We start from the raw sequence: 26803 nt of genomic DNA on the forward strand, positions 1-26803 counted from the left end.
AAGGATATTTTTGCTGAGTATCAACATCCTACTAGTAACAGTTTTTGACTTATGATTTTAATATTATTTTTCTTTAATGTATTGTTTTTCGGGATGTATTCAAGCGATTTGCTGAAATTTATTGAATAGTGTTCTTTATTTAGGTATGCCTCGATACTCAAAAACCGAATACCATTTGTCATATAAAAAAAATTACTCTCTACTCAACCGGTGTTTTACTACCTACCTACCTACCTTACCTACCTACCTACCTACCTACCTACCTACCTACCTACCTACCTACCTTACCTACCTACCTACCTACCTACCTACCTACCTTACCTACCTACCTACCTACCTACCTTACCTACCTACCTACCTACCTACCTACCTTACCTACCTACCTACCTACCTACCTAACTACCTACCTTACCTACCTACCTACCTACCTACCTACCTACCTACCTACCTACCTACCTACCTACCTACCTTACCTACCTACCTACCTACCTACCTTAATACCTACCTACCTTACCTACCTTACCTACCTACCTACCTACCTATCTACCTATACCTTACCTACCTACCTTACCTACCTTACCTACCTACCTACCTACCTATCTACCTATACCTTACCTTTATATGAACAATACCTTACCTTAATTGACCGTCACCTTAAAAATGTTTATTTCCTTTCGGTACTTTAATTCTACTACGCTGCCATTAAATTAAACCGATCACTAAATAATAAGTGCACATGGCTCTGTAAACATAATAATTCTAAATATAATGATCAGAAACACGTAATGAAAAAAATACATACATATACAATAAAAACTATAAAAACGTGACCCTTGCACGGTATGGTTAAAATACTGCCATCATAAGATCCTTATACTGTGACCCATTTGCTATCGCCGCCGCGCACAGCGCGCGCTCACGAGCTCGTCGAGCGGGTCGGGACGCGCGGGCGGGGCTTCACGGTTTGCCGCGCACCTCACCCCCTCAGATTCGTTGATGAGTCGAATCATATCGCCTTAAACCAAAATTGCTTGATGCTTTATTATTGATATTGTGAACCATACTTACCTACATATTTTCATTTAAGTAGTTTGATAGAGCCAATATCGTTTGTTTATATCCTAATCAACTTATATACCGTCGGTGCGAATAAAAAAATCGCTATGTGTTTTTTTACGATTTTTTGATTTTGGCATATTTGAATTCCTTTTTAAATTTCCCGTCGACCCACATCAAAATTTTTGTTATATATTTATTAATTTTGAAAATAAAAATTCCGCTATGTGAACACAGAACAACATTTGTACAAAAAAATAACAGAACTGAAACAAAAAATAGCCATGTGACTTTGTAGCACATAACGATATTAAATGCCTTGTTTTCCGTCGAGGGTGATGGCGATAATGTTGCACATGGCGATTTATTGTAGAATGGATTACCCGACATAGACCCTAAAATCCGCTATGTATCATATACAGGATGATTCAGGAGACGTGAGCAGGACTAACACTGCGCATTTCGTAGATTATAAGCAACTGTTTCGTATCAGTATTAGTGAGTTTAACGTTAATTTTGTACTCGTGTTGAAAAAAAAAGTTATTAATTTATTTACGACATGCATGGCCACCCTAAAATTAGAATACCAAACTACCGATATACTGCGTCAAATTGAATGTCATCACGGTCTGGTTACTTTTAAAAACTCGTATCTCACCAAGTTTGACAGTTTATTTTCTTCATAATCAACTGCTGTCATTACGGTAAAAGAGGTTTTATGTTAATTAACTAGGTTTTGTAGGGTGACCAAGATTGTAGAGAATTAAATTTGCCCTCACCAAAAAGTTAAAAAATAGGAAAAAGTGTGGTTGTTTCACCTAAATACTACGGTGATCGATCAATTATCAGTTACTGAGTGTGTAGAATTAGTCCTGCTCACGTCTCATGAATCACCCTGTATATCTATGATACATAGCGGATTTCAGGGTCTATGTTACTTTGGCAACAAATCGCTATGTGTACAAACTTCACACATGACGATTTTAATGAACCAAATTTAAGTCGCTATGTAGCAATATTTGGTTAAAATAATAATATTGTAAAAAATTACAAAAAAACTGTTTATATTCTTCATGAGTATCATGTAAAAGTCATTGATCTATCAGAAAAAAAATACAGGTGCAACAAATATATTACAGACAGGAAAATAAACGGTTATTTTTGTCTCCTGAAAAGTAGCTTAAAAATACATGGCGATTTTTTTATTCGCACCGACGATACGGACTTTTGTTTAGGTACTAATAATTAGTATTTGTGAACGTGACTGTACCCAGTACGACACAATAAAACCCAAGCGTATACAATCAAGCATCCCGACATCGCGACCTTGAAGCCGAAGTTCCAATACCCACTGCGGCTGACGACATTGTTCAGTAACGAGGGGGTCAACGTTCTTGCATGTTAAGCTTGCGGCGACCGCCCCGCTCGATACTGAATTTGTGACAATTACAACTTATTTACATAGGCCCGTGTCATTATAAGCGATTTGTTTGATTAATTTCGACCTCCTATCGGCGGGTAAAGTCGATAATGTCGATATCTGTTTTTGAGCCTTTAATAGTTAACTGGTTTTAGAGCAACGCCTTAATTAGATGTGCCAAGGATATTTATAATTAAATACTGTGGACCAGCGATCTTGCGATTTTGACCTCCGTTAGAGTCGTTAGTATCATACGATTGTTTTTAATCGTTATATTTAAACTTATCCATAGAAACTACTAAAGATGTATGGGTGAATCTGGTACGACATTCCCTTAGAGACTGAATGCACATTGTTATTACAATGCATGGAATTACACATTTTCTGCACAAACATCATTCTCGGGAGTCTACTCCTCCTCTAGAGAAAGAAGATAGCACAGAAAGCTGGTATTCGAGTTTGAGCTCTCAAGACTCTCGCTCTAATATACAAAATGACAACCACTCTAGATCCATCCCAATCAACGCAAGGGGCTCCTATGCTCAACGGAGTCTGCGGGGACCATCGGGAGCACCTTTTGAGTTCGCGTCCAGTCCTCGAGACAGATACCCTAATTTCGCTAGTTACTTTCGTGAAGTCATGGAATCTCGCACTTCAGGCCGAGTTGACTCGCACAACCATTACCACACTCACCACGGCGAATACTCGAGGCAGCGGAGCGACGGTGATAGGTGTCAAATCGGTGTGAACGCTTATCAATGGCCTCGTCAAGACTACCGGCATTATGTTTCACCGCTATATAACGATGTCATGGATGACATACAGGAAAACGTGTACAGTAAATGTGAGCGTTACGGAGAAATCAGTAACACGAAACTGATACACGCTTATAAAAATAGATTTGACAATAAAAGCTTTGCGCAAAAGCTCAGTGAAAGTGCCAGTGTTTCTAAAGAGCACCACCACGAACGACGAGGGTCGGGCTCTAGTGCTAGTGGCAATCGACACAAGCACCACTCCATACAAGAGCTAATCCGGACGTTCGGAAAAAGGGTTGGGCACTGGCGGCATGAGTCTGGTGAGGGTCGGCGGGGCTCTTGCGCGGCCCCGGTATCTGGCACGAAGGAAGCCTCGGCGGTCGACCCTGAACAGTTTCGCTCCCGCTCCAAATCTCTCGATGGCGACCATTTACACCGAATCCTTAATAAACCAGTATTAGAAGATTGTGGCGCGACTTATGATATCTACGATACTATTTTGAGAGAAGGTACGTAATTGAATATTTTACTGGACAAATCTTTCACAGTCCATCAATAAAAAATGACCTATAAGTATATATCTACTTATTCCTAGTAGGTATGCTTTTTAACGAAAATAATTTGTAACAAATCACATCCTTCATTTCAATTCGAAGTATAAAGGTAAGATTACTTTGCCTTACTTACTTCGACTACTATATTAGATATTCGTATTTATTCGAACGAAATGTGTATCTGATTAGACGTCTTTTAATTTACTTTACGTGTAACGTAATATGTCAGAATATTTTATATGAATACTCTTGTGAACATCTGCATTTCCTTTGAAGTCCATTCGTTTATAATATTACGCTGTTATCCAAATGAAATGCTGTCAGGGTAAAAATATTTCGTTTATTTATATGGAAATGATTGCGAAAACATTTTAAATAAATTGAATGAATTCACAAGCTGGGAAATGATTAAGTTTTAAAGTATTGGAATTGGATCTATTTATTTGTATAGCGCAAATAAGCGCCATGTTGCGTGTTACTCGTACAGTCACCTGCAATAATATGTAACTCTTCGAAGGCCGCAAAAATATGTGACACGCTCTTATGGCTCTACAAATAAGATCGTGTCAGATATTTTTGCGGCCTTCGTAGTGTAACATACTATTGCAGGTGACTGTACATGTTTACACCTCTCGAAGCTTGTCTATGTATAAGCTGGGCGTTATGGTGGCTAATAATTCCTGTTATTTTTCGCCACATTTATTTCGCTATTCGGAAGTTTCTGGGGTACATAAGATAAATAGCAGGTTTATAGAAACATTTGAGGATATCTTTTTAATATTATTAAATAAATAATAATAGCTTGAGAGGAGGCCTGTGCCCAGCAGTGGGACGTATATAGGCTAAATTATTTATTTTAAATAATACCCTCCTAAAATTCAAGTTATCTCAAATACATATTCTGGACAATTTTTTTTTTAAAAGGGTCGATTTAGTCCTGGTACGCTGCAGCCAGACCTGCAGTTCTGAGTTAGGGTATAGTAGAAGTATTAGCAAAATTTCAGCTTGCCTCAAATGTTTACCTACCTGCTCTCCAGCTACCTATTTGGTAGATTTGATGGAAATCATGGCCTTTGTAGCAACTGATAAGAGTCCTCTTGCAAGTCATACGAGTATTACGCTTGAAAGGACTACGAAAGGTACGATTCAAACATTTATGGTTAAACCTTTTCTAAATTGAAGAGTCTGTACGGAAGTAGGTATTTTGTAAAGCATCAAAGAAGCGACTCCCTTAGGCCCACTTGCACCATTCCACTAACCCGGGATTAAGCGGTTAAACCGTTAACCTAGTGTCAAATTGTACTGGTAATGCCGGGTGTAACCGGTTAACCACGGGTTAGTGGAATGGTGCAAGTGGGCCTTACTCGTCTAAACAAAGAACGAAGTGATTAAATGATTCATCGGGCTCGAGTCAAAACTAGTCTTCTATGTGTGATACATGCTGTACATATGTATCACAGTGATCGGAATTGGTAGTGCGCATTTCACGGGACTTCGATGCGTAGGTAAGCTTACTTAGTATGGTAATACCTTTTCACCCCGGGATTTCATACGAATAATTTAACCCTTTAGTGGGTAACGGCAAGATATTTGCCGTCTGACAACTCAGATTATTCCCACTAGTTACCACCAAGTTGTTACCAGTGGTACTGGGATTTTTTCCTACATTTTACCACTGGTAACTCACTGGGAATTTCCCAGTAGTTACCACCAAAATTTAGTTAGAGTTCAATACTGGTCTATTCAAAAGCTGGTCTTGTCAATCATTTAAAAAATGAGCGGTCCCGAGATAAAAGGTTTTGACAGACTTGCGGACAAAAAAGTGATGCAATAGGGGTTCCTCTTTTTCATTTTGAGGTACGGAACCCTAAAAACGTAGCCTAATAGTTTTCGAGAAGTTTCTTCTTAAGAGAACATAATCGTGTAATGAAATTGAACACGTTGCCCGCTAATAGTTAACTATATCTGCTCTACACTTATAGCTTGTACTTGCTGGCTCTTTTATTAAATCTACGCAGCCGAATTGCTATGGTTGACTCTACTGGTATAGGTATTCTAGCTTACAACGCACTCACTGCTCCTCGTCACTTACACAAACGGACAACTGCCAATTGAAATGATAATATACGTACATATTTGGGGTCGCACCAGTTGATACCTATTATTTATGTGTAGGTAAAGGAGAACCGCGGCCAATATGGACCCTTTTTGAACGTGAATTTAGACGGTTTATATGATATCAATTTATTAAATATTTATGGCGGCTACACAAATAAACGGTAAACTATCCAGTCCAGACACACATTAAATCACTTTTTTATGAAGAATGCTTACTGATTGTACTGTAAATACATGCTGTACCGATTTACATTTATGTATTAGGTTCTTATTCTTATACTGACACAGATAAGCCTGAGGCAATCTGGTATCAGTCTCTTTTCTATCTCTATACAGTTTTCTTTGATTAAGTAATCTATATATATAAATGCAAGTGTCCTGACTGACTGACTGACTGACTGACTGACTGACTGACTGACTGATTCATCAACGCAGAGCCGAAACTACAAAAGCCAGAAAGTTGAAATTTGCACACCAGATTGCATTTATAAAGTGTACAAGAGATAAGAAGCGATTTTGAGAAATTCAACCCCTAAGGGGGTTAAAAAGGGGATGAAAGTTTGTATGGGGTTAAAGTTTTCTTTTAAGCTAGGAATTTAAAACTTCGTAAAAAGATATGTCAGTAAAATACAAGAAAACTAATTTCAGCGTTTTTGAAAATTCATCCCCTAAGGTGGTGAAAAAGGGGTTGAAAGTTTGTATGGAAATCAAAAATTTTTTCGAGTGGTGGACTTGAATCTTTGTATTTAGGAATATTATTAGAAGACAGGAAAAGTAATTTCAGCGTTTTGTAAAATTCATCCCCTAACAGGGTTAAAAAGGGGTTGAAAATTTTAATCCATTACAAATGCTTTGAAACTTCTTAGAAAGGCATAATAGCCGATTACAAAAAAAAGTGATTGCAACGTTTTTGGAAATTCAACCCCTAAGGGGGTTAAAAAGGGGATGAAAGTTCGTCTTCGGGTGCAAATTTTATATTAAGTTAGGAACTTGAAACTTTGTAAAAAAGTATCAAATTTAAATACAAGAAAACTAATTTCAGCGTTTTAGAAAATTCATCCCCCAAGGTGGTGAAAAAGGGGTTGAAAGTTTGTATGGATATCAAAAAATTTTTCGAGCGCGGGACTTGAATCTTTGTATTTGGGGATATTATTAGAAGACAATAAAAGTAATTTCAGCGTTTTGTAAAATTCATCCTCTAACAGGGTTAAAAAGGGGATGAAAGTTTGTATGGGGTTAAAGTTTTCTTTTGAGCTACGAATTTGAAACTTCGTTAAAAGATATATTATTAAAATACGAGAAAACTAATTTCATCGTTTTTGAAAATTCAACCCCTAAGGTGGTGAAAAAGGGGTTGAAAGTTTGTATGGATATCAAATTTTTTTACGAATGCGGGACTTGAATCTTTGTATTTGGAGGTATTATTAAAAAACAGGAAAAATAATTTCAGCGTTTTGTAAAATTCATCCCCTAACAGGGTTAAAAAGGGGTTGAAAGTTTGAATCCATTACAAATGGTTTTGAAACTTCTTAGAAAGGCATAATAGCCGATTACAAAAAAAAGTGATTGCAACGTTTTTGGAATTTCAACCCCTAAGGGGGTTAAAAAGGGGATGGAAGGTCGTCTGCGGGTGCAAATTTTATTTTAAGCAAGGAACTTGAAACTTTGTAAAAACGTTTTAAATTAAAATACAAGAAAACTAATTTCAGCGTTTTTGAAAATTCATCCCCTAAGGTGGTGAAAAAGGGGTTGAAAGTTTGTACGGATATCAAACATTTTTTCGAGCGCGGGACTTGAATCTTTGTATTTGGGGATACTATTAGAAGACAATAAAAGTAATTTCAGCGTTTTGTAAAATTCATCCCCTAACAGGGTTTAAATGGGTTTCAAAGTTTAAATCCATTACAAATGCTTTGAAAATTCTTAGAAAGGCATAATAGCCGATTACAAAAAAAAGTAATTGCAACGTTCTTGGAAATTCAACCCCTAAGGGGGTTAAAAAGGGGATGAAAGTTCATTTTCAAGTGCAAATTTTATTTGAAGCTAGGAAATTGAAACTTTGTAAAAAGGCATTATATTAAAATACAAGAAATCTAATTTCAGCGTTTTTGAAAATTCATCCCTATGGTGGTGAAAACGGGGTTGAAAGTTTGTATGGGTATCATGCATTTTTTGGAGCGCGGCATTTGAATCTTTGTATTTGGGTATATTATTAGAAGACAATAAAAGTGATTTCAGCGATTTGTAAAATTCATCCCCTAACAGGGTTAAAATGGGGTTCAAAGTTTGAATCCATTACAAATGCTTTGAAACTTCTTAGAAAGACATAATAGCCGATTACAAAAAAAAGTAATTGCAACGTTTTTGGAAATTCAATCCCTAAGGGGGCTAAAAAGGGGATGAAAATTCGTCTTGGGTAGTAAATTTAATTTTAAGCTAGGAACTTGAACTTTTTGCAAAAAAAAGGTATTAAATTAAAAAACATGAAAACTAATTCAAGCATTTTTGAAAATCATCCCCCAAGATGGTGAGAAAGGGGTTGAAAGTTTGTATGGAGATCTGATATTTTGTGAGTGCGGAACTTGAATCTTTGTGTAAGGGCATAGGTACCTATTATGAGAATACAAGAAAAGTAATTTCAGCAACCAACATCAAAATCCACTTGACTTAAAACTTCATACAACTTGCTAAAAAAGAAAAGTACTTAATTTCAACATTGCTTGGATATGAAAATTATAGGTACTTAAGATGTAAAATGTTGAAGATAAGATTCCACGCGGACGAAGTCGCGGGCAACAGCTAGTCGGATATATTTGAACTATTATATAATGAAGGTTGTTGTGTATAGGGTAAAATGAAAAACAATGAAAGTGCCCCAGAAATAATTGTATGTAGTAGATATGAGCCTAATATTCGGTATTCGGCATATTCGGCAATATTGCCAATGTTCCTATTCGGCTCAATGATTTGGTACCTAATATTCGGAAAATATTTTTAATGTTTGTCTTTTTGCAACACTGTATAATGTAAGCTCTTTTAGATCTTTTCATTCAATCCTGCATCATGTTAAGTTTTCCCGTTAAATAACATGATGAGACCAGGTTGCAACCATCATGTTTGATTGACATGATGTTATGCTTAAGTATTTGGAGAGTCGATAACTATCGAGGTATCTAAAAAAATATCGTTCAAGATTATTTAATTATTTATCCTCGTTGCAGGTAACCTGAATATTAATCTTATTGTCTTTTCTGCTTATTGATGAACAATTAATATGGAACCCAGATCTACGGCAATATTTTATTTATCAAGTCACGCCGGACTTATCGAGCTTATCACGTCACGTGATTTGACTGTTCCGGAGCAATATGATGATTAACGATATAGAATTTGATATGGCTTTATATTGTATTACGCTTAGGCTAGTAGGTAGTAAGTAGATTAGTTTTATTTATCACTGATAAGCAGTTTAATCTGCACCTGAAAATTAAATCAAGCCTTGCAACGTAGAAAGATTCCACTCTCACAACATGTTGACGTACAAAATACAAGTTTAAGAAACTTACCAGTGAATAGTTACCAAAGAATATAATACTCACATAGTTTCCCGTGTTTTGGCTGCAGTGACTGCCTATTACAAATAGCAGTTCACCAAACTTGTTGAATTGCTGCAGTTTAAACAATAGCGCTTTCTCTACTAGCCTAGAGCAGGGGTCTCCATACTTTTTTACCAGAGGGCCATATTGCGCCTCAGAATCGCGCGGACCACGGCACACAGGCACACAGCATTTCGGCGCCGAGAGAGGGGGGTGGGGGGTGTTTCCCGCGGCCTGGCTCCCGCGGGCCGGATTGGACCGCTGTCGGCCGGATTTGGCCCGCGGGGCTTGGAGAGCCCTGGCCTAAACGACTACGTAGGTCACTCGATAAGTTTTGAGATGCTCGAAATTCGAAAATGGAACGCACCTGAATTATATGTTTTTAAAAAGCAAATTTATTTAAAAATAGAACACAAGTTGCCGATTCGCTCCAATTTAAAAAATGAATATGTTACAGTCATTTTTCCAAAACGGTTCCCGCGTTTTTTCTTTGAAACGATGGAGCTTAACCGCGAACATTTGCGTGCTATGATATTTTATAATTTTAAATTTGGTTTATCTGAACAATTGTGTTTGCAACGATTGCAGTCAGCGTTAGAAGATTCTGCTCCTTCACGGGCAGCAGTTTTTAGATGGTTCAACGAATTTAAAAGGGGTAAAACCAGCCTCGAAGATGACCACCGAAGTGGTCGCCCGCAAACAGCAGTAACTGCAGAAAACGTGTGGACTACCTACTGAAATGTGCGAGAAGATCCACGAATAACATACATAGACATACAACAGGACATAGAGAAGATCCTAGCGGTCAATTCGAGGGGCGTTAATATAATCCTACATCAATATCTCGGAGTGAGGAAGCTCTGTTGTCGTTAGATCCCGCGTTTGCTCTAACAAACTGATGAAGTTGCGATTTCTGCCCTATCGGATCAAGACTGGTAAAAATGTTTTCAAAGTTGGTTTAGATGAATGGAAGTTTGAATATAGAATGTAAAGAGTATTTTGAAAAAATGTAATATAAATAGTGCTAATATCTTGAATAGTTTTTCTGTATCTCAAAACTTATCGAGTGATCTACGTATCGCTATCAATCCCATCTAATAGATTAAAATATTCAAAGGAATAATTAATATCACACAGATGCGTCAAAGTTAGAACTGAATTCAAACAAGCTCAAGTTAGGAATGATTTGAAACAATATCGGAGCGATAGCTATCACACATACCCTACTTTAAGTACTTTAATAAATATGCCTTTAGCTGGATTCAAATCTAGAAGTAGGCATACTTAAACAGTGACGTTACCTATACCAGACCGGCAGTCGTAAAAGTGTCGTATCATGTTAATTGTGTTTTCTACTCGGGTACTTTTATCTGTCATTTACATAGTCACGAACGAACATATAAGGGCGTACATTATTAATACTCCTTAAAAGTCTATAGTCTATTGCCCAAAAAAGCACTTGTATCGTTTTAGAGACATTACGATACGGTAAGCTAGTGCAGGGTAGCAGGTGGCACGTACCGGTACATTGCTACCAACGTGACAAACGATTGAATGCATACGGTTTTTATTAAAAAAGAAACAAATTTGTACTGAGTTCATTGCTACCAACATAATAAAAAATACTTTTATACCCTACAGCACCACGACCCTTGTGCGGTGCGGTAGTGTGTAACGGCTTTAAAAAAAAACATAACCATAGACATTACTCGTTTGTTTCTCGTTTCCCGCCTTTCCCGGTAATTTCTTGTTCTTTGAGTACTTTGCGTTACTATTTGTTTTGCGTTCATAAAAAGTGTTGAAAATGGACAAAGAGGACTACATTGTTTCTACACCTGAAGAAATATCCGCTGCAGCACAAGCAACGACCGAAAATTTGTTGCCTAAGTACTAAATCTCAGCACCTATACGACAAATCTTATGAGAAGTGCATGGCGTGGAGATTGGAGCACAAAACTTCGTCATTCTCTGAAAACGTCTTTGGTGTATTTTCAAAGACTAATTGGAAGCACCGGATCAGATCTATCTTTTAAGCAAGGTTGGTATATGTTATAAAAATTTTTGATACACATTTTTAGGGTACACAGTACAACGAGCTATATTTATGTACATTTTATATTTTTGCATTGAAACTGAATATTATTTAATTCTCCTTTTTCTTGTTACAGGTTGCAGTAATATTTGGTATTATGGGTGCTTGTCGCAGACAAGAGCTACATACATATAGTAATACCTACTATCCAAAATTTACATTGACATTTTCATAAATAAAATTTTGTTTATATTTTTTTGTATTTTATTTAATATTGCCTACTCATAGAAAAAGCATTGTATGCAACGTTGTATAAGTAGTCAAAAAATGCTCATGGCGTATTTATTAACAATGTTCGCCTTCGGCTCACATTGTTACCCACGCCACTCACATTTTTTGACCCCTCTTATAAAACTGTTGCATAAAATACTATTAATGATTTAATTAACCACTAAAGATACATTTAATTTGAATTGAGCCCAAGGTTAAAGAAGCGACAGCATTTCGCGAAGGTATAAAAAGAAAACCATTATTACTCTTTGCCGGATTATAACTCTAACTATATGAATAATGTTGATGTTTGCACTTTCAGCCCTTTATTGCATTCTAAAACAAACTATGTTCAGAGTCCGACAAGGACACACCGTGTCAAGAGTAGATATGAGCGCCGATAGGCATTTAGCCGGCGGCGGCGCGCCGGTCAAAATCGGTCGGCGGCGGCGGCGAATCGGCGGCGTGGCCTTGAAACACCTTTGATTAATGAAAAAATAATTCAAACCAAAATTTTACCGAAAATACATGTTTTTGCTGTAAGAAAGTGATAAAATAAGTGCATTTTTCAATTTCAAGCAAATTGTATTGAATAAACGGACGAATTTTTTTTATATACAGTGAAACCTGGTTAATTGGCACCTGGATAAATGGAAAACCTCAATAATTGCAACCAAAAGTCCGGTCCCGGTCCCTTGAGACCAAAAGGCCTCTATAATTGAAATTTTGGAACCTCTATAATTGCAATTTAGATTTTAGTGCTTTTCGTAATTTTGCCTCTATAATTGACCACATCGCAACTTAAGACCTCTATAATTGACACTGTGCTAAAAAAATCCGTTATTTTTGCTCTTGTTTTTACCTCTATTATTGAAACGAGTCTTGCTTATTACCTCTGTAATTGAAATAATGTAGTTGTATACAGCAGAAACAATATTTTAATAGCAATCATCATTTTATTTATATCTCCATCCAGAATTTAATTTATTTATTGGGTATCTATCACAGCCTGTATTAGGTGAAATAGTTTTGATCAATAAAAAACAAAGTATGCTTTTTACATTCTAATAAAACTTTCTTCTACAATTCAAGGGAATTTTTTAAACCCAAATGATAAGAAAATAAAGTGGTAATTAATGTAGTGTAAAAGTGCAAGTACCTATAGACGGAAGCAATATATAGAATGTAAGCCTGTAAATCTACTTAAAATGGTTATTTGCACCTCCATAAAAGAAATTTGTCAGAACGCAACCTCTATTAATGAAAACCTCTATAATTGACACAACGATTTTTTGAACCTCGTTAATTGACACGACCTGCTTAAATGAAAAACCTGGTTAATTGACAAAAATTGGCCGGTCCCTTGAGATTGCAATTATCCAGGTTCCACTGTAGTATAAACGATATCGCGCAGCATCAGAGGCAGTCTTAACCTTGGCGAGGTCCTGGCCGGAAGATCTTTGCGTGGCCCTTATCTTTTGTGCTAACTAAAAAGTAGCGGATTGACTGTATCAGGGCAACGTCTGGTCGACAGTCCAAAGAGCCGGAGTGAGGAAAATTAAGCTCCATCATTAACCAATATCGACCCAACAAACCGAATTATGTCAAAAAGTGAGGCCCAAGGCCGAGATCCACCTAACACCGAAGACCTGATTCCGGCGCCTTCCCATGCGAGGCCAGATGCTGAGCTGCAGGTAAGCTTACAGCTTAGAATCAAACACCAAGCGCGAGCTTGGCTGACGGCCGAATGCGCGGAGCGCCGACTACGGCGCGCTTCTGTGCGAGGCCGAAGGCCAAGCTGCAAGAGAGCAGTGCTTGGAATTGAACTATTAGTCCAGTGTAAGCAAGTTCGAAGGCCGATAAAGACCGAGGCCATAGTGTTAAAGACCTGGAGCTAAGATCGGAGAAGAACCAACATTTAGGCTCCAAATAGGGCCGAAAACTTGGAGGTTCAGATAGCGGCCAATGGCCACCTTTGGGCGTGAAAGCACTTAATATCTGAAATGAACCCCCCTTTACAGCTTTTAAAGACATTTAACCATGCTTGCAATGGTTAAATTAGCGGTGAATGACGGATGAGCTAGCCAGCTGGCAAAATTAGTCATTTCGTTGCCCTAACATTAGTAGCGCGGTTACCAAACAAAAAAGTTTGAATTTTCCATCGATATTTTTGAATTATATGGACCTAAAATACCTTTTGAATGTCTATAAGCTATTAAGACTGGCCCATTGAAGATTTAAACTAGATAAAATATATATTATCTGATTCTGAAAGTAGTATTATCTAACAAGGTCACGCCGATGCCACGCCGATAGCGTAGTGTCGGCGGCGGCGGCGCGAAAATTTTGTCGGCGGCGGCTCATATCTAGTCAAGAGAGAGCTACGATACGCAATATACGCATATAACATTTACATTAGCAGTTAGCACATACATAGTAATAACATCGTAGAAGTTGTATCTAAAAAATACTTCGTTTATTCTTATATATAAATATTCATGATTGATTGTTCATATTTTCGATCGTCCACTATTTTGGTACGTATTTTGATCTGAGGCGGTATAACAATTTGGCTTCAATATTCTTAATTTTTGAGAAAAGTGAATACATTTAGTTTGATGTAATGGTACCTATAGCCTAGTGGGAAAACCGTGTGACTTTCAACCCCGGCTCGTACTAATGATTTTTTCGGATCGTTATTTTTGTCCAGCAGTCCCACTTCAGCTTAGCGGTCTTGACAACTACACCTGCAATTCGAGTTCTAACGACCATGTCCGAACGTTGTAGGTTAGAATAGGCAGGATACTCAAGTCGATGAGTTTCCGCTTGAGACACAGGGGAAGGTCACCCTTAAATAGCACCTTCATGGACCAGAAGGTATTTCAGGCGTTTTCGATACGTCTATCGATTTCCGCAAATTGACTGTTCCCGGCGGATGTTATTTGACTTAAGTTAATGAGCAGGACAGTCAGTACTATACAGTATCCACTGATGTGACCCTAAGTTTAGCCTTATTTGTCATCTACATACCTATACGTTATCAGTCACTTTTCGGTGAAGGAAAACATCGTGAGGTAACCGCTCTAAGCCCAATAAGGCCTAGTTTCCCCTTCGGGTTTAAAGGTCAGATGGCAGTCGCTTTCGTAAAAACTAGAGCCTACGCCAAGTCTGGGGATTACTTGCCAAGCGGAACCCAGGATCCTACGACCCGTGGCAAAAACCCAGGATGTCGCGAGCATTTGTTTCTGTATGACCCAGAGCAATACACTATTTAAAGAACCGTTAACTACTAAGGTATCCTTTTTTATTATTGATTAGGTACCCATCACTTGTGATTGCTAACTAAAGGTGTGACACATTTGTACTTTATTAATGTATGTCGTTGTAACAGGCCATTTGCGACGCGCGGCATCGCAGGAGGCCGAAAAGCGACGAGCATCGCTCGGCAATGTGACCACTCGCCACCGCGCCTCGGACGCGTTCCTCGACCCGCACCACGCGGCTATACTTTTCCGAGACTCCAGAGGGGTGAGTCTTTACTTCCTTCTCCTACAGGAGAACATTGGGCCTTGTGGCATCGCCGGCACCCGAGAGGCGAAGTGTTGCTTGGCAATGTCTCCACTCGCCACTGCGCCTCGAACGCCATCACCGATCTACACTGCGCGAGGTTATACCTTACTCTGTTCCATTCTCAGTAGATTGCCGAATGCAGACTGCCTCACATAAGCCTGAAAAAGCCCGTCGTTCCGATTATAATTCGGGGCACCTATTTTTTCTCATGATGTTTTCCGTCCTCCATTCAGTTTTCGTGGTCGCATTTTGAAACAATCCCTCTTGGTTCCGATTGGCTAAAACTGTCAAGAAAGTCTACAAGAATGTCAACCGCTTTCAGACTTTCGAGTAGTATACCCAAATATGATAATGATACTTCGGAAATAAGTTTCGTGAAACACATTGGTGTGTACGACTCGCGGTTCCAACCCACGACTACCGAATTGGAAGTCGTCTTAACCGCTCGACTCCCGCCGACTAATTGAATCACCACTTGACCCTGTTGAAAGGTGTCAATTTGTTTATGCACAGCACTAGGTATACTGCCATTACTATCTGTATAACACCGCGTCAGGTTCACACCGGTTTCAATTGTGATTCGTTTGTACTAAATCCTGAATACCTGCTCATTCCTAATTGTGTTAGAGTAACAAATAATGCAGTGGGTGGAATAATTTACATAAAACTGCACTAAGTTATTAACTATAGAAGCTTCAATAGACGACGAACGGAGACGACAAAAACGTGTAGGTATAGGTAATCTGAATATTTAATTATGCAGGGTCATTTTTGGATCGTTAGCCATGTTGTGCGAGGTGATTAGGTAGGTCATACTGAACAACTTTTTCTATGGGACCGGCTTCGATTACGATTAGGTACACCAAGTTCGTTGGAATACACCACACTCTACCAAGGCTTGTAAATCACCTGAATTCATTTAATTTATCCATAGTTAACTACACGTTAATGAACGGTCCCTTGCACGAATGCGCTAAACGCGCAGCCGTCAGGGAGAAGTGGAGGCGAGCCGTCAAACGTGTCACAAAGGGAGACTTCCAATGATGGCCACGACCGCTCTGTCAAGAGTGACCCGATCAAGAAGAAGAACTACACGTTAATAACAATGAACACAAGATTAGATTAGGGGCTCTGACAGGAGTAACTAATTGAATTGAAATTAATAATGGTCGAGAATCATAGGGCAGTATCTACTGTGCCGTTACATGCTTAAATTAAACGTTGTCATTGTTATAAAACATACTATGCATAATGCCAAATTGCCACATCAATGCATTTAATACAAGTTAGGTGTAATAGATGCCTTATTTTAAATATATTACAAATTTGGGTAATTCTCTGTTTATGTGATCTAACGTTTATTGTTGTGTATGTAGTAGGTATGTTTATAATTACGAATGTCCCCGTAGATACGCTTACCTACAGATGTGCAAGTTGCGGAAAGTTTCCATAAAATACTATAAATTCTCGGAAATTTCATGAAATTATACCAAGAAAATGTAAAATTGGAAAGTTTCAATTCTCATACAAAAATGTGAGAAATTTTCCGAACTTTTCCTACGTAAAATTTCCGAAACATTTCGCAATTTTGGAAAGTTTCCTTAGGCACATCAGTACGCTTACCCGTACGGTTCTAACAACGGAACAACAGAAAAAAATGCTTGACATGACTACTCATACAAACTACAAATTAAGCCGAGTAGCTATACCTTAATTCTGGGCGCTTTCATATTTATTTGCTTAAAACCACACTCTTTTTGTTACAGCTACCAGTCGCAGATCCGTTTTTGGAAAAAGTCAGTCTTTCAGACTTAGGTAAGTATTCGCAATTAAGTATTATTTTTATGTCATGACAATGAGGGAGGAATTAAATACATACTGCTCAATGAATAGATCGTCTGTAAATGTTAGTGAGCTGATGATTAGCCCGAGGAATTAGTTAATAATACATTTTTGAAGAGCCTAAAAAGTGAGCCATAGATGGACGAGTTAGTTTGAGAGCCTACCCGTCAGGGGTGCCCATAAGGCTAGAAAGTTTTCCTTTGTGTTGAAATTGTGAATGAAGCACTGAAGAACGATGTTCATTGCACAAAATTCGTAAGCCTTAATTATGTGACACATTATTATTTTGCATACTGTAAAGTTAATATTACAATTATGTTTGACATGTGTAGGTACAACTTTATTCAAACGGTGGTTAGTCAAAGAGTATGTCTGACTATCTGTCAATTTACATTTGTTTAACAGCATCAGCTTCCCACGAAATGCGGCTGACAATTATGTTTATAAACGTTTGAAAATCGACAATGAAGAGTTTTTGACTTCATAACAGTCAACATTAATAATTAGGTGTTAATTCATTACCTACACATTAGCCATTAAAAATCAAAAATTATTACGATCAGGTAATACCTATAAGAAAAAAAATTAAATAGTTCATCAAACATCCCCTCCCCCTCTTTTTCTTTCGTTTTGTTCCGAACGTACAAAAGTACTTACCTACGTCATCTGTTAGGGGTGTTTCAGAACACTTGAAGCTTCCAGAAAGTGACTTGCAATTTCCTCCGCCCGCCCTAAGGCAATTTTTTTATTTATTTTGGTAAAAAAAAGTAATTAGTTGCACCACTTGTAACGTGTCACCGGCGTAGTAGCGACCTAGCGACGCTTGAGCATCGTCGGTCGTACACCGCGGGGGTACACGTTGGTGCGGCGGCGTGGCGGTGGCGAGGCAGTGACGGTGCGGTGGCAGCGCCAGCGGTGTCAAGTTCGTCGCGCGTCTCCCGGCACCCGCGGCATGGCGCGCCTCTGTGCTTATAATTAGCAGTGAGCCGTGGGAGGCGCGGCGGGCCGCACCGGGCGATGCGCGGCCCCGTGCATGCTGCGTCTACACTACTTCTCGGACAACCCCGCTCTCGCCGCAGGCGACGGCGAAGAGTCCGTCTACTCTATCGATCTCATCAAGGAGTTCGAAGAGGTCGGCCGCGCGTGGAAGGCGTTCCTAGCCGATTGGCTTCTGAAAGGTGCCGGCTTGTTTATGGCGCCCACGCCGCACGCCTAGTGTTGCCCCGATAGATTTTGACGTATTTCCCTCGTTTGTGTCTTGTTGTGATGAAGTTTTCAGTTTGCATAAATGCTTCTTTTTGTAGCTTGTTGTAACTTTTTCTGCACTAAAATAATAGGAGATATTATCTACCCATCTGTCTACATTTAAATTTTGATGTCCCTCTATGTGCTAAATGCAGCGACGACGATTTGAGTGCGTTTGTGCGGTTATGTTTTGTTTGACATCACGGCGCGGCGCGTCCGCGCTCAAGGCAAGAAACTCGCCGTGTCCAATGGCCTATATGTATTTAGATCATGTGCGTCATTCGTAAAATGTTCCGGTGTATAAACGAATCGGTTGATAACTAATTATGGTTATTTTATTATACTATAGCTATCTTTTGGGAACGTCATAGATTGACCAATAGCGTATCACTTTCGTAATTTATTGATTATCAATATAAGATTATAACTGAATGGAAAGAATGCGGATTGATTGGAATTTCACACAAGGAAAAATATAAAAATGGCACTGACAGTTTCAAGTCTATACGCGACATGTTCTTTGGTGCAAATCCTATACCTAGTTTACAGTTGTTTATTGATAAAGATTATCCTATTTTATTCCATAACTTAATTACCCTAAAGGTTTTCAATACATACATATATCGGCGAAACCTGAGATCACATATATGACATTTATGAATTGACCCTCTGATATAAACTTTAAGGATAACGGTTAAACGGTTGGGTCTTAACTTATAGGGTCATTTCATAACTGTCAAATGTATTATCTTAGAAAATTTCCACCATAATACAGTCAACGTCAATAGGAGCGGATGAAACAGCGCGCCAAAAGTAGCTGCCATCCTGAATAACTTTTCCAAATACATAAATATATCTCTACAAATAGCGTTGAACAGATTCTGTCACCAACTAATTGTTCTACAAGCACGATATATCTCTCTTTGTTAAGTTACGTTTATAAGAGAGATTTCCAATAAAAAAAAGATCTCAGAAAAGAAGAGTCTGATCTGCTACTTCTGATCGTAACTGTACGAGTAACAAGTAAACAATACATACATAGTATTTAATATCGATTGTAAATTAGTTCCTGTCACGTCTCACGATCGACTGAACTAATAAATGTCCCATATAAATATTCTTGAATAGATGAGTTTTTTCCTCGTCAAGCTATAAAATTATATGTATATATGATCAAATAATATACCTAAACCCCAAGGTTTAACTATAGGTGCGTCCATATTTGGCGAATGCGCCTTGCAAGGATCGCTAACTGCTCCGTGCATATGGTACGAGTATTAAGTACGATGTGATGCGCGCCTGCACTCGACTGAATGGGGTGCGATTTAGCCAGATCTGGACGCACTTTATCAATAAAGATACTTATAGACTGAACTAACCTTTATTTATATTATAATTTTCAGAAGAGGACGAGTCTCAGATCTTCGTGAAGTTCTTCAAGTTTCATAAATGCTACGACCTTATCCCCACATCCGCGAAGCTTGTGGTTTTCGACACTCAGCTGCTTGTCAAGAAGGCATTCTTCGCGCTCGTCTACAACGGTATGTGCGCACGGTCATTATTAAGTAAATATTTACGCATCTACAGTCGGCAGCAGAAGAATTCTAAATGATTTGTATACGTTTTGTTTGTGTACTTGTGCAGATAATTTTTAACACTACACGCTTGACAAATTTTACTGCTGAGTAACATGTGCTTACATCATTTGCCTCTTTAATTTTGGTAACCATTATAACTATGGATATGAAAAGCGACTGTTTTTAAATATGCTAATATAATATTGATTGCCTACTAATAATAAATTGCTCTTTCAATTGACCTACCGATCACCAATTAAACTGCAACTCGGCGAAAGTAATTATTTTAGTATTTACGTATTGAGTGACGCTTGAATACCTACTGAAACGGCTTTGATGTTGCGAGTAAATTATAATTTATTTTAGTTTTAAGCATTAAATAGTTACCAGACCAAGCCGGTTAGAAAAATTGGGTTTTCCTGTATATTAATTATGAAATAATATTGTACTATTAAACTATTATTGCTCTATACCCCAGAGCAGTGAATACGTGTGTTAAGTGGCTGTATTAGGAAAAATTGTCGTTGAGGTGTTTCGTTATGGTCTTCATCAGCAATTCTACTAATCAAATGTAACTTTTTTTAATGTTAATGCTTGATTTCATAATTTAAAAAGAAATTACTACATGTATGTCTATAATTTGATTTTGATTTGATTGATTTATTAGATTCATGACAATAATGGGACCAATTTGTATGTATATATTTTAAACAAAAAATATATAAATTGGTTGAGAACTTACGGAGTTCCGAGGTAACCAACATTAACAATAATAACATGTTATAAACAACCCACCTTAAGACGAAAAATAAATAAAGGAATAGCATAATAGAGGACCTCTTTCTTTTAGAATTTTGAAGTCGGTTAAAAAATACTGTAAGCTTATGTTGTTTTAGTCGCAGTTCTCTACATAGTGAATCGTGGCTCTGTGTACCTATATTTATTGATGACTGCATCCTTTAACGCTTTACTAACCATGGTCTCGAATATTCTTCCTTGCGCGTGTAAATACTCGTCTATCTCGTATACACTACTATACACTAGTTTTTTTCGTACGTCCTTGAAAAATGTAATAGGTAAAACAATTAGCAACAATTAATGACCTATAAAAAAGTGTCAAAAAACCTATATACCTAACTACCGGCGTCCATTAATTATTTGCGCTTAATAAATTGCATGCCTCTAACTTTGTCGCATACGCCCTATTATATTAAAGTGGGCAAAAGGACATTTTTGTAATGGATAGCTACGAGTACTTCGTGTCTGCAAAAAACAGTTCTTTACAAAGTGTCTTGTTTATATGAAGGTATTAAGTTTATTCATTAAATTATTTCTCTAACACTACTACGGGTAGATATTATTCGTACCGCTCCCCCTAGATTTGTTACATACAATTCATCAAAATGGGTTTCAATAGATTCAATTTCACAGTGGAACACATGTGCTAAGAATACAAATTTACAGAAATGTAAACATAAACAGAAATGTAAACGTAAACAATAAAACATAACTAAAATATATTATAGGACAATTTTACACAAAGCGAGCTCGTCCCACAAATTAAGTTTTGTGTTGTGCGTACGGTGGGTTGTATTAGGTAGTCTAAAACGAGGATATATATATAATATAATTATAGATACAGTTATATAAATACTTATATACATAGAAAACATCCATAACTCGGGAACAAATGTTTGTGATAAACACACAAATAAATGCCCTATACACAATTCAACAATGTAAGTAAAACGTGTCATGCTAAAAATGCGAGGCTAATACATACAGTACCTACTCGTAGGTATTAGGCCGCGGACTGAATGCAAGATGCGCGCGGGAAATCAAAGCCTTTCAAATGTACGAAATATCAATGAATGAAATGGTCGAGCGCAATGTATGACGGCCTTGATTTGCCGCTGCTGCGCTACGCGCCGCTTGCGTCCAGTCCGTGGCCTTACAAAGGCTATCAGAAATGATTGATTATTGAACCTTACCCAATATGCTTTGCGAATCCTGCCGGAGATACATTCTACTTTTATAGCAACGGTATTTTTATATCGATTTGATTCCAAGTGTATTTTGTTCGCATCTGTATAAGTAAGAGCTGTGTGCACATCGACTATCACATCACCATAATATTTTGAAATATTGTATAGGCTTGCTGCTATTGCGAATGTGACTCGGCGAATTCCGCGCTAGTTTACCTGCTCGATTGTCAAGTGAGTGTCACTGCAATCAGGTATTACATTACAATTATCATCATATATTGGATACGAATCGGCCCAAGGTCGAAGCATTTGCGTAAATGCAAAGCGAATGGTTGCGAAACCCATAACAGTTATGTAATTGTCGTTCTTTTATGTTGATACAGTTGTTGAGCCTCGACGGACTGCGGACCTCCATAAGAAACAATACGAATTAACTTGGATTAAGGTGTTTATCGTTCCACGTCAGCAATCTTATACGTTGGGGCCTCTCATAAATCTTAAAATGAGGTTCTGTTCTGTTAAGAACTGTTAACTATAAACGTATATCGGTAGTCTTAAGAATATTTCTAGTCCTGAATACATTCTCCACTTTTCCAAATTGCCTTCGTGTTGTTTCTTACTGAGGTGGTATGTCTAACGTTATTTTGTGTCATTTTTGTATATACATTACCTATTTAGCAAGAATACAATTAAAGTGGAGATTGTAAAGACGTATGCTTTAACCCAAGTTTCTGGTTCAGGTACGCGTTAGTCAGATTTCATTCAAAGAAACGTTATGCATACATGCCACCAGGGTAATCGGTTTCAGAATTCTATAGAGTATAGACGCTTGCTGCGATGCAACGAGCATGGCGACCTTTGAAAACCTCACCTTTAGAATTCGTCAGATCAAGATGTGATAAGAAAATAATGAATCTTCATACATTGACAATGTTACCTAAAATTATATTTTTAATCAAACAATTATTGTTCAGCAGACATAGTGATATTATAAATTAGTAATAATTAAAATATTGTTTGTAATTGTATTGCAGGCGTCCGCGCGGCACCGCTGTGGGACTCGCAGAAGCAGAAGTTCATCGGCATGCTGACCATCACGGACTTCATTAAAATCCTGCAGATGTACTACACCAGCCCCGACGTGGCCATGGAGGAGCTCGAAGAGCACCGCCTAGAGACCTGGAGACGTAAGCGCTAACACATTTTACCTTAACCCACAGACAAAAAATCCTCCTGACTTAGCATAGTCGCGCTGCCCCCTCTGCCACGCATACGGTAATTTTACTCCATGTTCGAGTCGAAAGTGTCTTTGTGTCTTTGAACGGACCAATCACGGCACGGGAATTCGCTCACCTCGTCCCGCGCACCCCCGCATTTTTGGCATCATCGGTTGCATGAAATAATTGCTCTAAACTCGGTCTAGAGGATTCCTAGTGTATGCCTTAACCCTACCATTTGACATTCCTTTCTAGTCATTCGATATAGAACCGTAATTCTTATAGTAGAGATGCGGTTTCGTTTTAAGTATGTTGGCAAGTATGTTGCCGCTACGGACTTTAAGGGGTTAAGAAGCCAGCACCAACCATTTTAATTAGGAAGCAGTAAGCTTACCTGTGGAGCATTCCATGAAATTGTCTACCGTTTGTCCCGTACGAACATGATTTTTTTTTTATATTTTTAGGTTTACTATTATAAGAGTTTCCTTTTTTTATGACAAATGGTAAAAAATATGCACAGAAAAATAATCGCGGGCTTTAAATGCCGAAGAAAAAGACGCAACACAGGAAATAAAATGCGTTTGTACGGCCAGCCATGAAAGTGGTCTACCACTTTTCGACTTTATCAATCAAATGATAGAGTCGAAAAGTGGTAGACCACTTTCTTGGCTGACTGTACGGGACAGCCCGTGGAATGCCCCTTCTAGGTGTAGGGAGTTTACGTTTTAACACTAATATTTGCAGCGACAGATAACAAAAAACCTTCCTTTCCTTTACTCAACGTCAACAAAAAACGCGCTGGATCCCGAATCTAGCAATTGCGATCCCTATTATCCCTAGTTGACACTATAGTCTGATTATATTATGCTCTAGCTGTTTTTCTGCTTTTATAAAACTCAGTCAGTAGTGTCGAAATTAATTTTACGTGCTAAAAAAATAGGTAATTACACTTATTACTTTAAACTCTAACACGCTTATGCAAATGATAAAGTTAAAGTTATATTTGAATTGATTCGATCGTAGTAAGTGTCAATAATAATAAATCTTATTGACAGTATAATTATCACGCATCTAAAAGACATATATGCGCATTGGACGTGCGAACGATAGGAGCTACTGACACATCTATGTTTTTCACCACACGCGCAAAAAATGGAATGATTCATATTAACTCGTCACTTATCTTCACTTGGCCATAATATATTTAGATTATGCATATATGTGGATCAAAAACACCGGCTAAAGTATGATGTTATGAAAGTTGTGTTTGTTCGGAATAACAACCATTTTATCCTGGTATGTGTCATTAAATCCCTCGCTCTCCGGGAAACTAAGCTCGAATGTGTAATGTACAATCGCAGTATGTATGGGCAGTAAAACGATCTAGAATGCATCATTTTATATGCCTAAGGCTTGGATGAGTATTGCTCCAAAAATTCGTATTAAAGCAGCGAGCTGGTAATTTGGAGGGGCAGACAAGACTGACGGGTACTCAACTGACGGAAAATACTTATTACGCATTGCTCTAACAGAATTGCTATTGAGACTGTCATTGTGGTCACTGACAAACTTAACATTGTTAAGTTAACAATGATGGCTTTGAGACCCCTTTCAAATGACAGTTGTTGAGTTGGGTTTTCTAGGAAATTTCGATAAAATTTTCACAAAAAATAAAGTAAGATTTAACGCCCTAAAATTATGAAGTTTCTGAAAATTTTCCATAAGGAGAATTTTGTATTGTTTCTCTAAACTAAACTGTACTTTGCTAAATAAAAGGACAGCGAATCCCGCGGCCTCATTTAGGTTCAAGATCCAGGCATAATGTCACGTGAATTGTTTGTCTGCAGAAGTTCTAAAAGGTTCGTCTCTGGTGTCGATCGGACCCGACTCGTCGCTGTACGACGCCATCCGCATCCTCATCTCCAACCGCATCCACAGGCTGCCGGTCATCGACCCCGAAACTGGCAACGTGCTCTACATACTGACACATAAGAGGATATTGAGATTCCTTTTCCTTTATGTAAGTAAACTAGCTATACCGTGTCCGACTGTCCTTAGAACTCTATTGCCAACAGGAGTGGTCATTTCTCCATACAAACGTACTCCTCGTTTTCCTCCGTGGTTTTTGAAGCTAGAGCAATGATTTTTTCAACACAGATTAATATTGTCAATATCTGTGTCGGACCGTTTTGCTTTTTTTGATATTTTTGTTTTTTAAGGCGCTAGAGCCCTGGTGAAGCGCTGGTGGCCTAGCGGTGAGAGCGTGCGACTTGCAATCTGGAGGTCGCGGGTTCAAACCCCGGCTCGTACCAATGAGTTTTTCGGAACTTATGTACGAAATATCATTTGATATTTACCAGTCACTTTTCGGTGAAGGAAAACATCGTGAGGAAACCGGACTAATCCCAATAAGGCCTAGTTTACCCTTTGGGTTGAAAGGTCAGATGGCAGTCGCTTTCATAAAAACTAGTGCCTACGTCAAATCATGGGATTAGTTGTCAAGCGGACCCCAGGCTCCCATGAGCCGTGGCGAAATGCCGGGATAACGCGAGGAAGAAGAAGGCGCTAGAGCCCTTCAAAAATGGCCAAAATGGCCTAATTGACTATGCCGCAATGAGAGGCGTAGTATTCAAAACTGATATCAATTAGCCAAAAAAGCAAAACGGTTCGACACAGATAATTTCATAATCATTTAGATTTCCAAATTTGGTTACGATTGGTTAAGTTTTTGGAGGAAGAAACAGAGGAGTACGAAACCTCGATTTTTGACATTTTTACGCACGATTTTTCGCCTTGACCTTATCGCACTACTTTTAGGTGCCGCTTCCGTTAGCGAGACGGGTATATTTACCTAAAATATTTAAAACTCAGCTCCTGTTTCGTCTTAATAGGGAGTATTACTGCAATGTTTTGCCGCCAGAGTGCAGCACTAATTTGTTTAGTAAACCATAGAGTAACTTATACAGACTAGGCCTTAAACAGTTTTTTAACTAGTTTTCACTATGACATTGATTTACCAAGGCGGTTTGTTTACAGGTGGCCAACCGCGAAAGGCGAAAATCGAAATTTCTTTATCTGCCTCTCTATCGATCGAATAAGCTAGAGTGATAGAGAGGCAGAAATCGAACTTTCTATTGTCGTGTTTCACGGTAGGCCATGTGATTAAGTTAGTGACGCATGAGGTGGCATTGATGATGTCAATGAGGTTTGTTTACTGTATGTGCTAGTGGTGTCACCTACGCAGAGCTTTGCCTAATATTCCCTATTAAAATAACGGAGCAGTTATAGATCGCGAATAAAAAGTATGTCAACTATGACATGACGCCAACTGTGAAAAGTATGTCAACTAGGTCGTAGGAATAGATTATAGTTTCGTAAATACCTATGTTTTAATTCAACTTTGTTTAAATTATTTATTGTTTATTGTCATTTGATTGCATACATGTACATCGATGCATAGAAATGCATGATGTTAAATACAATGTTAGGAAGCGTACATGTTACCCTGTGAGGGTGTTACGTACTTACCTAATAAATGTGTATTAAGTACTTACCTAATAAAA

At 38.2% G+C, this 26803-nt stretch overlaps 2 protein-coding genes across 2 annotated transcripts in view; one reads left to right on the forward strand and one right to left on the reverse strand.

Moving 5' to 3' along the window:
* LOC134679373 (uncharacterized) overlaps positions 1-26803 on the forward strand; it is an 87059-nt gene that overhangs the window by 56754 nt on the left and 3502 nt on the right. Inside the window, exons 9-13 of the mRNA XM_063538273.1 lie at positions 15196-15332; positions 17141-17189; positions 19865-20002; positions 23058-23210; positions 25088-25260. Coding sequence (XP_063394343.1) covers positions 15196-15332; positions 17141-17189; positions 19865-20002; positions 23058-23210; positions 25088-25260 — 650 coding nt within the window. The remainder of the gene's footprint in view (positions 1-15195; positions 15333-17140; positions 17190-19864; positions 20003-23057; positions 23211-25087; positions 25261-26803) is intronic.
* LOC134679259 (uncharacterized) overlaps positions 25482-26803 on the reverse strand; it is a 452522-nt gene continuing 451200 nt past the window's right edge. Inside the window, exon 21 of the mRNA XM_063538148.1 lies at positions 25482-25805. The gene's annotated coding sequence lies outside the window, so the exon portion shown is untranslated. The remainder of the gene's footprint in view (positions 25806-26803) is intronic.

Source organism: Cydia fagiglandana, chromosome Z (genome assembly GCF_963556715.1).
Source record: "Cydia fagiglandana chromosome Z, ilCydFagi1.1, whole genome shotgun sequence".
Classification (NCBI taxonomy): Eukaryota; Metazoa; Arthropoda; class Insecta; order Lepidoptera; family Tortricidae; genus Cydia; species Cydia fagiglandana.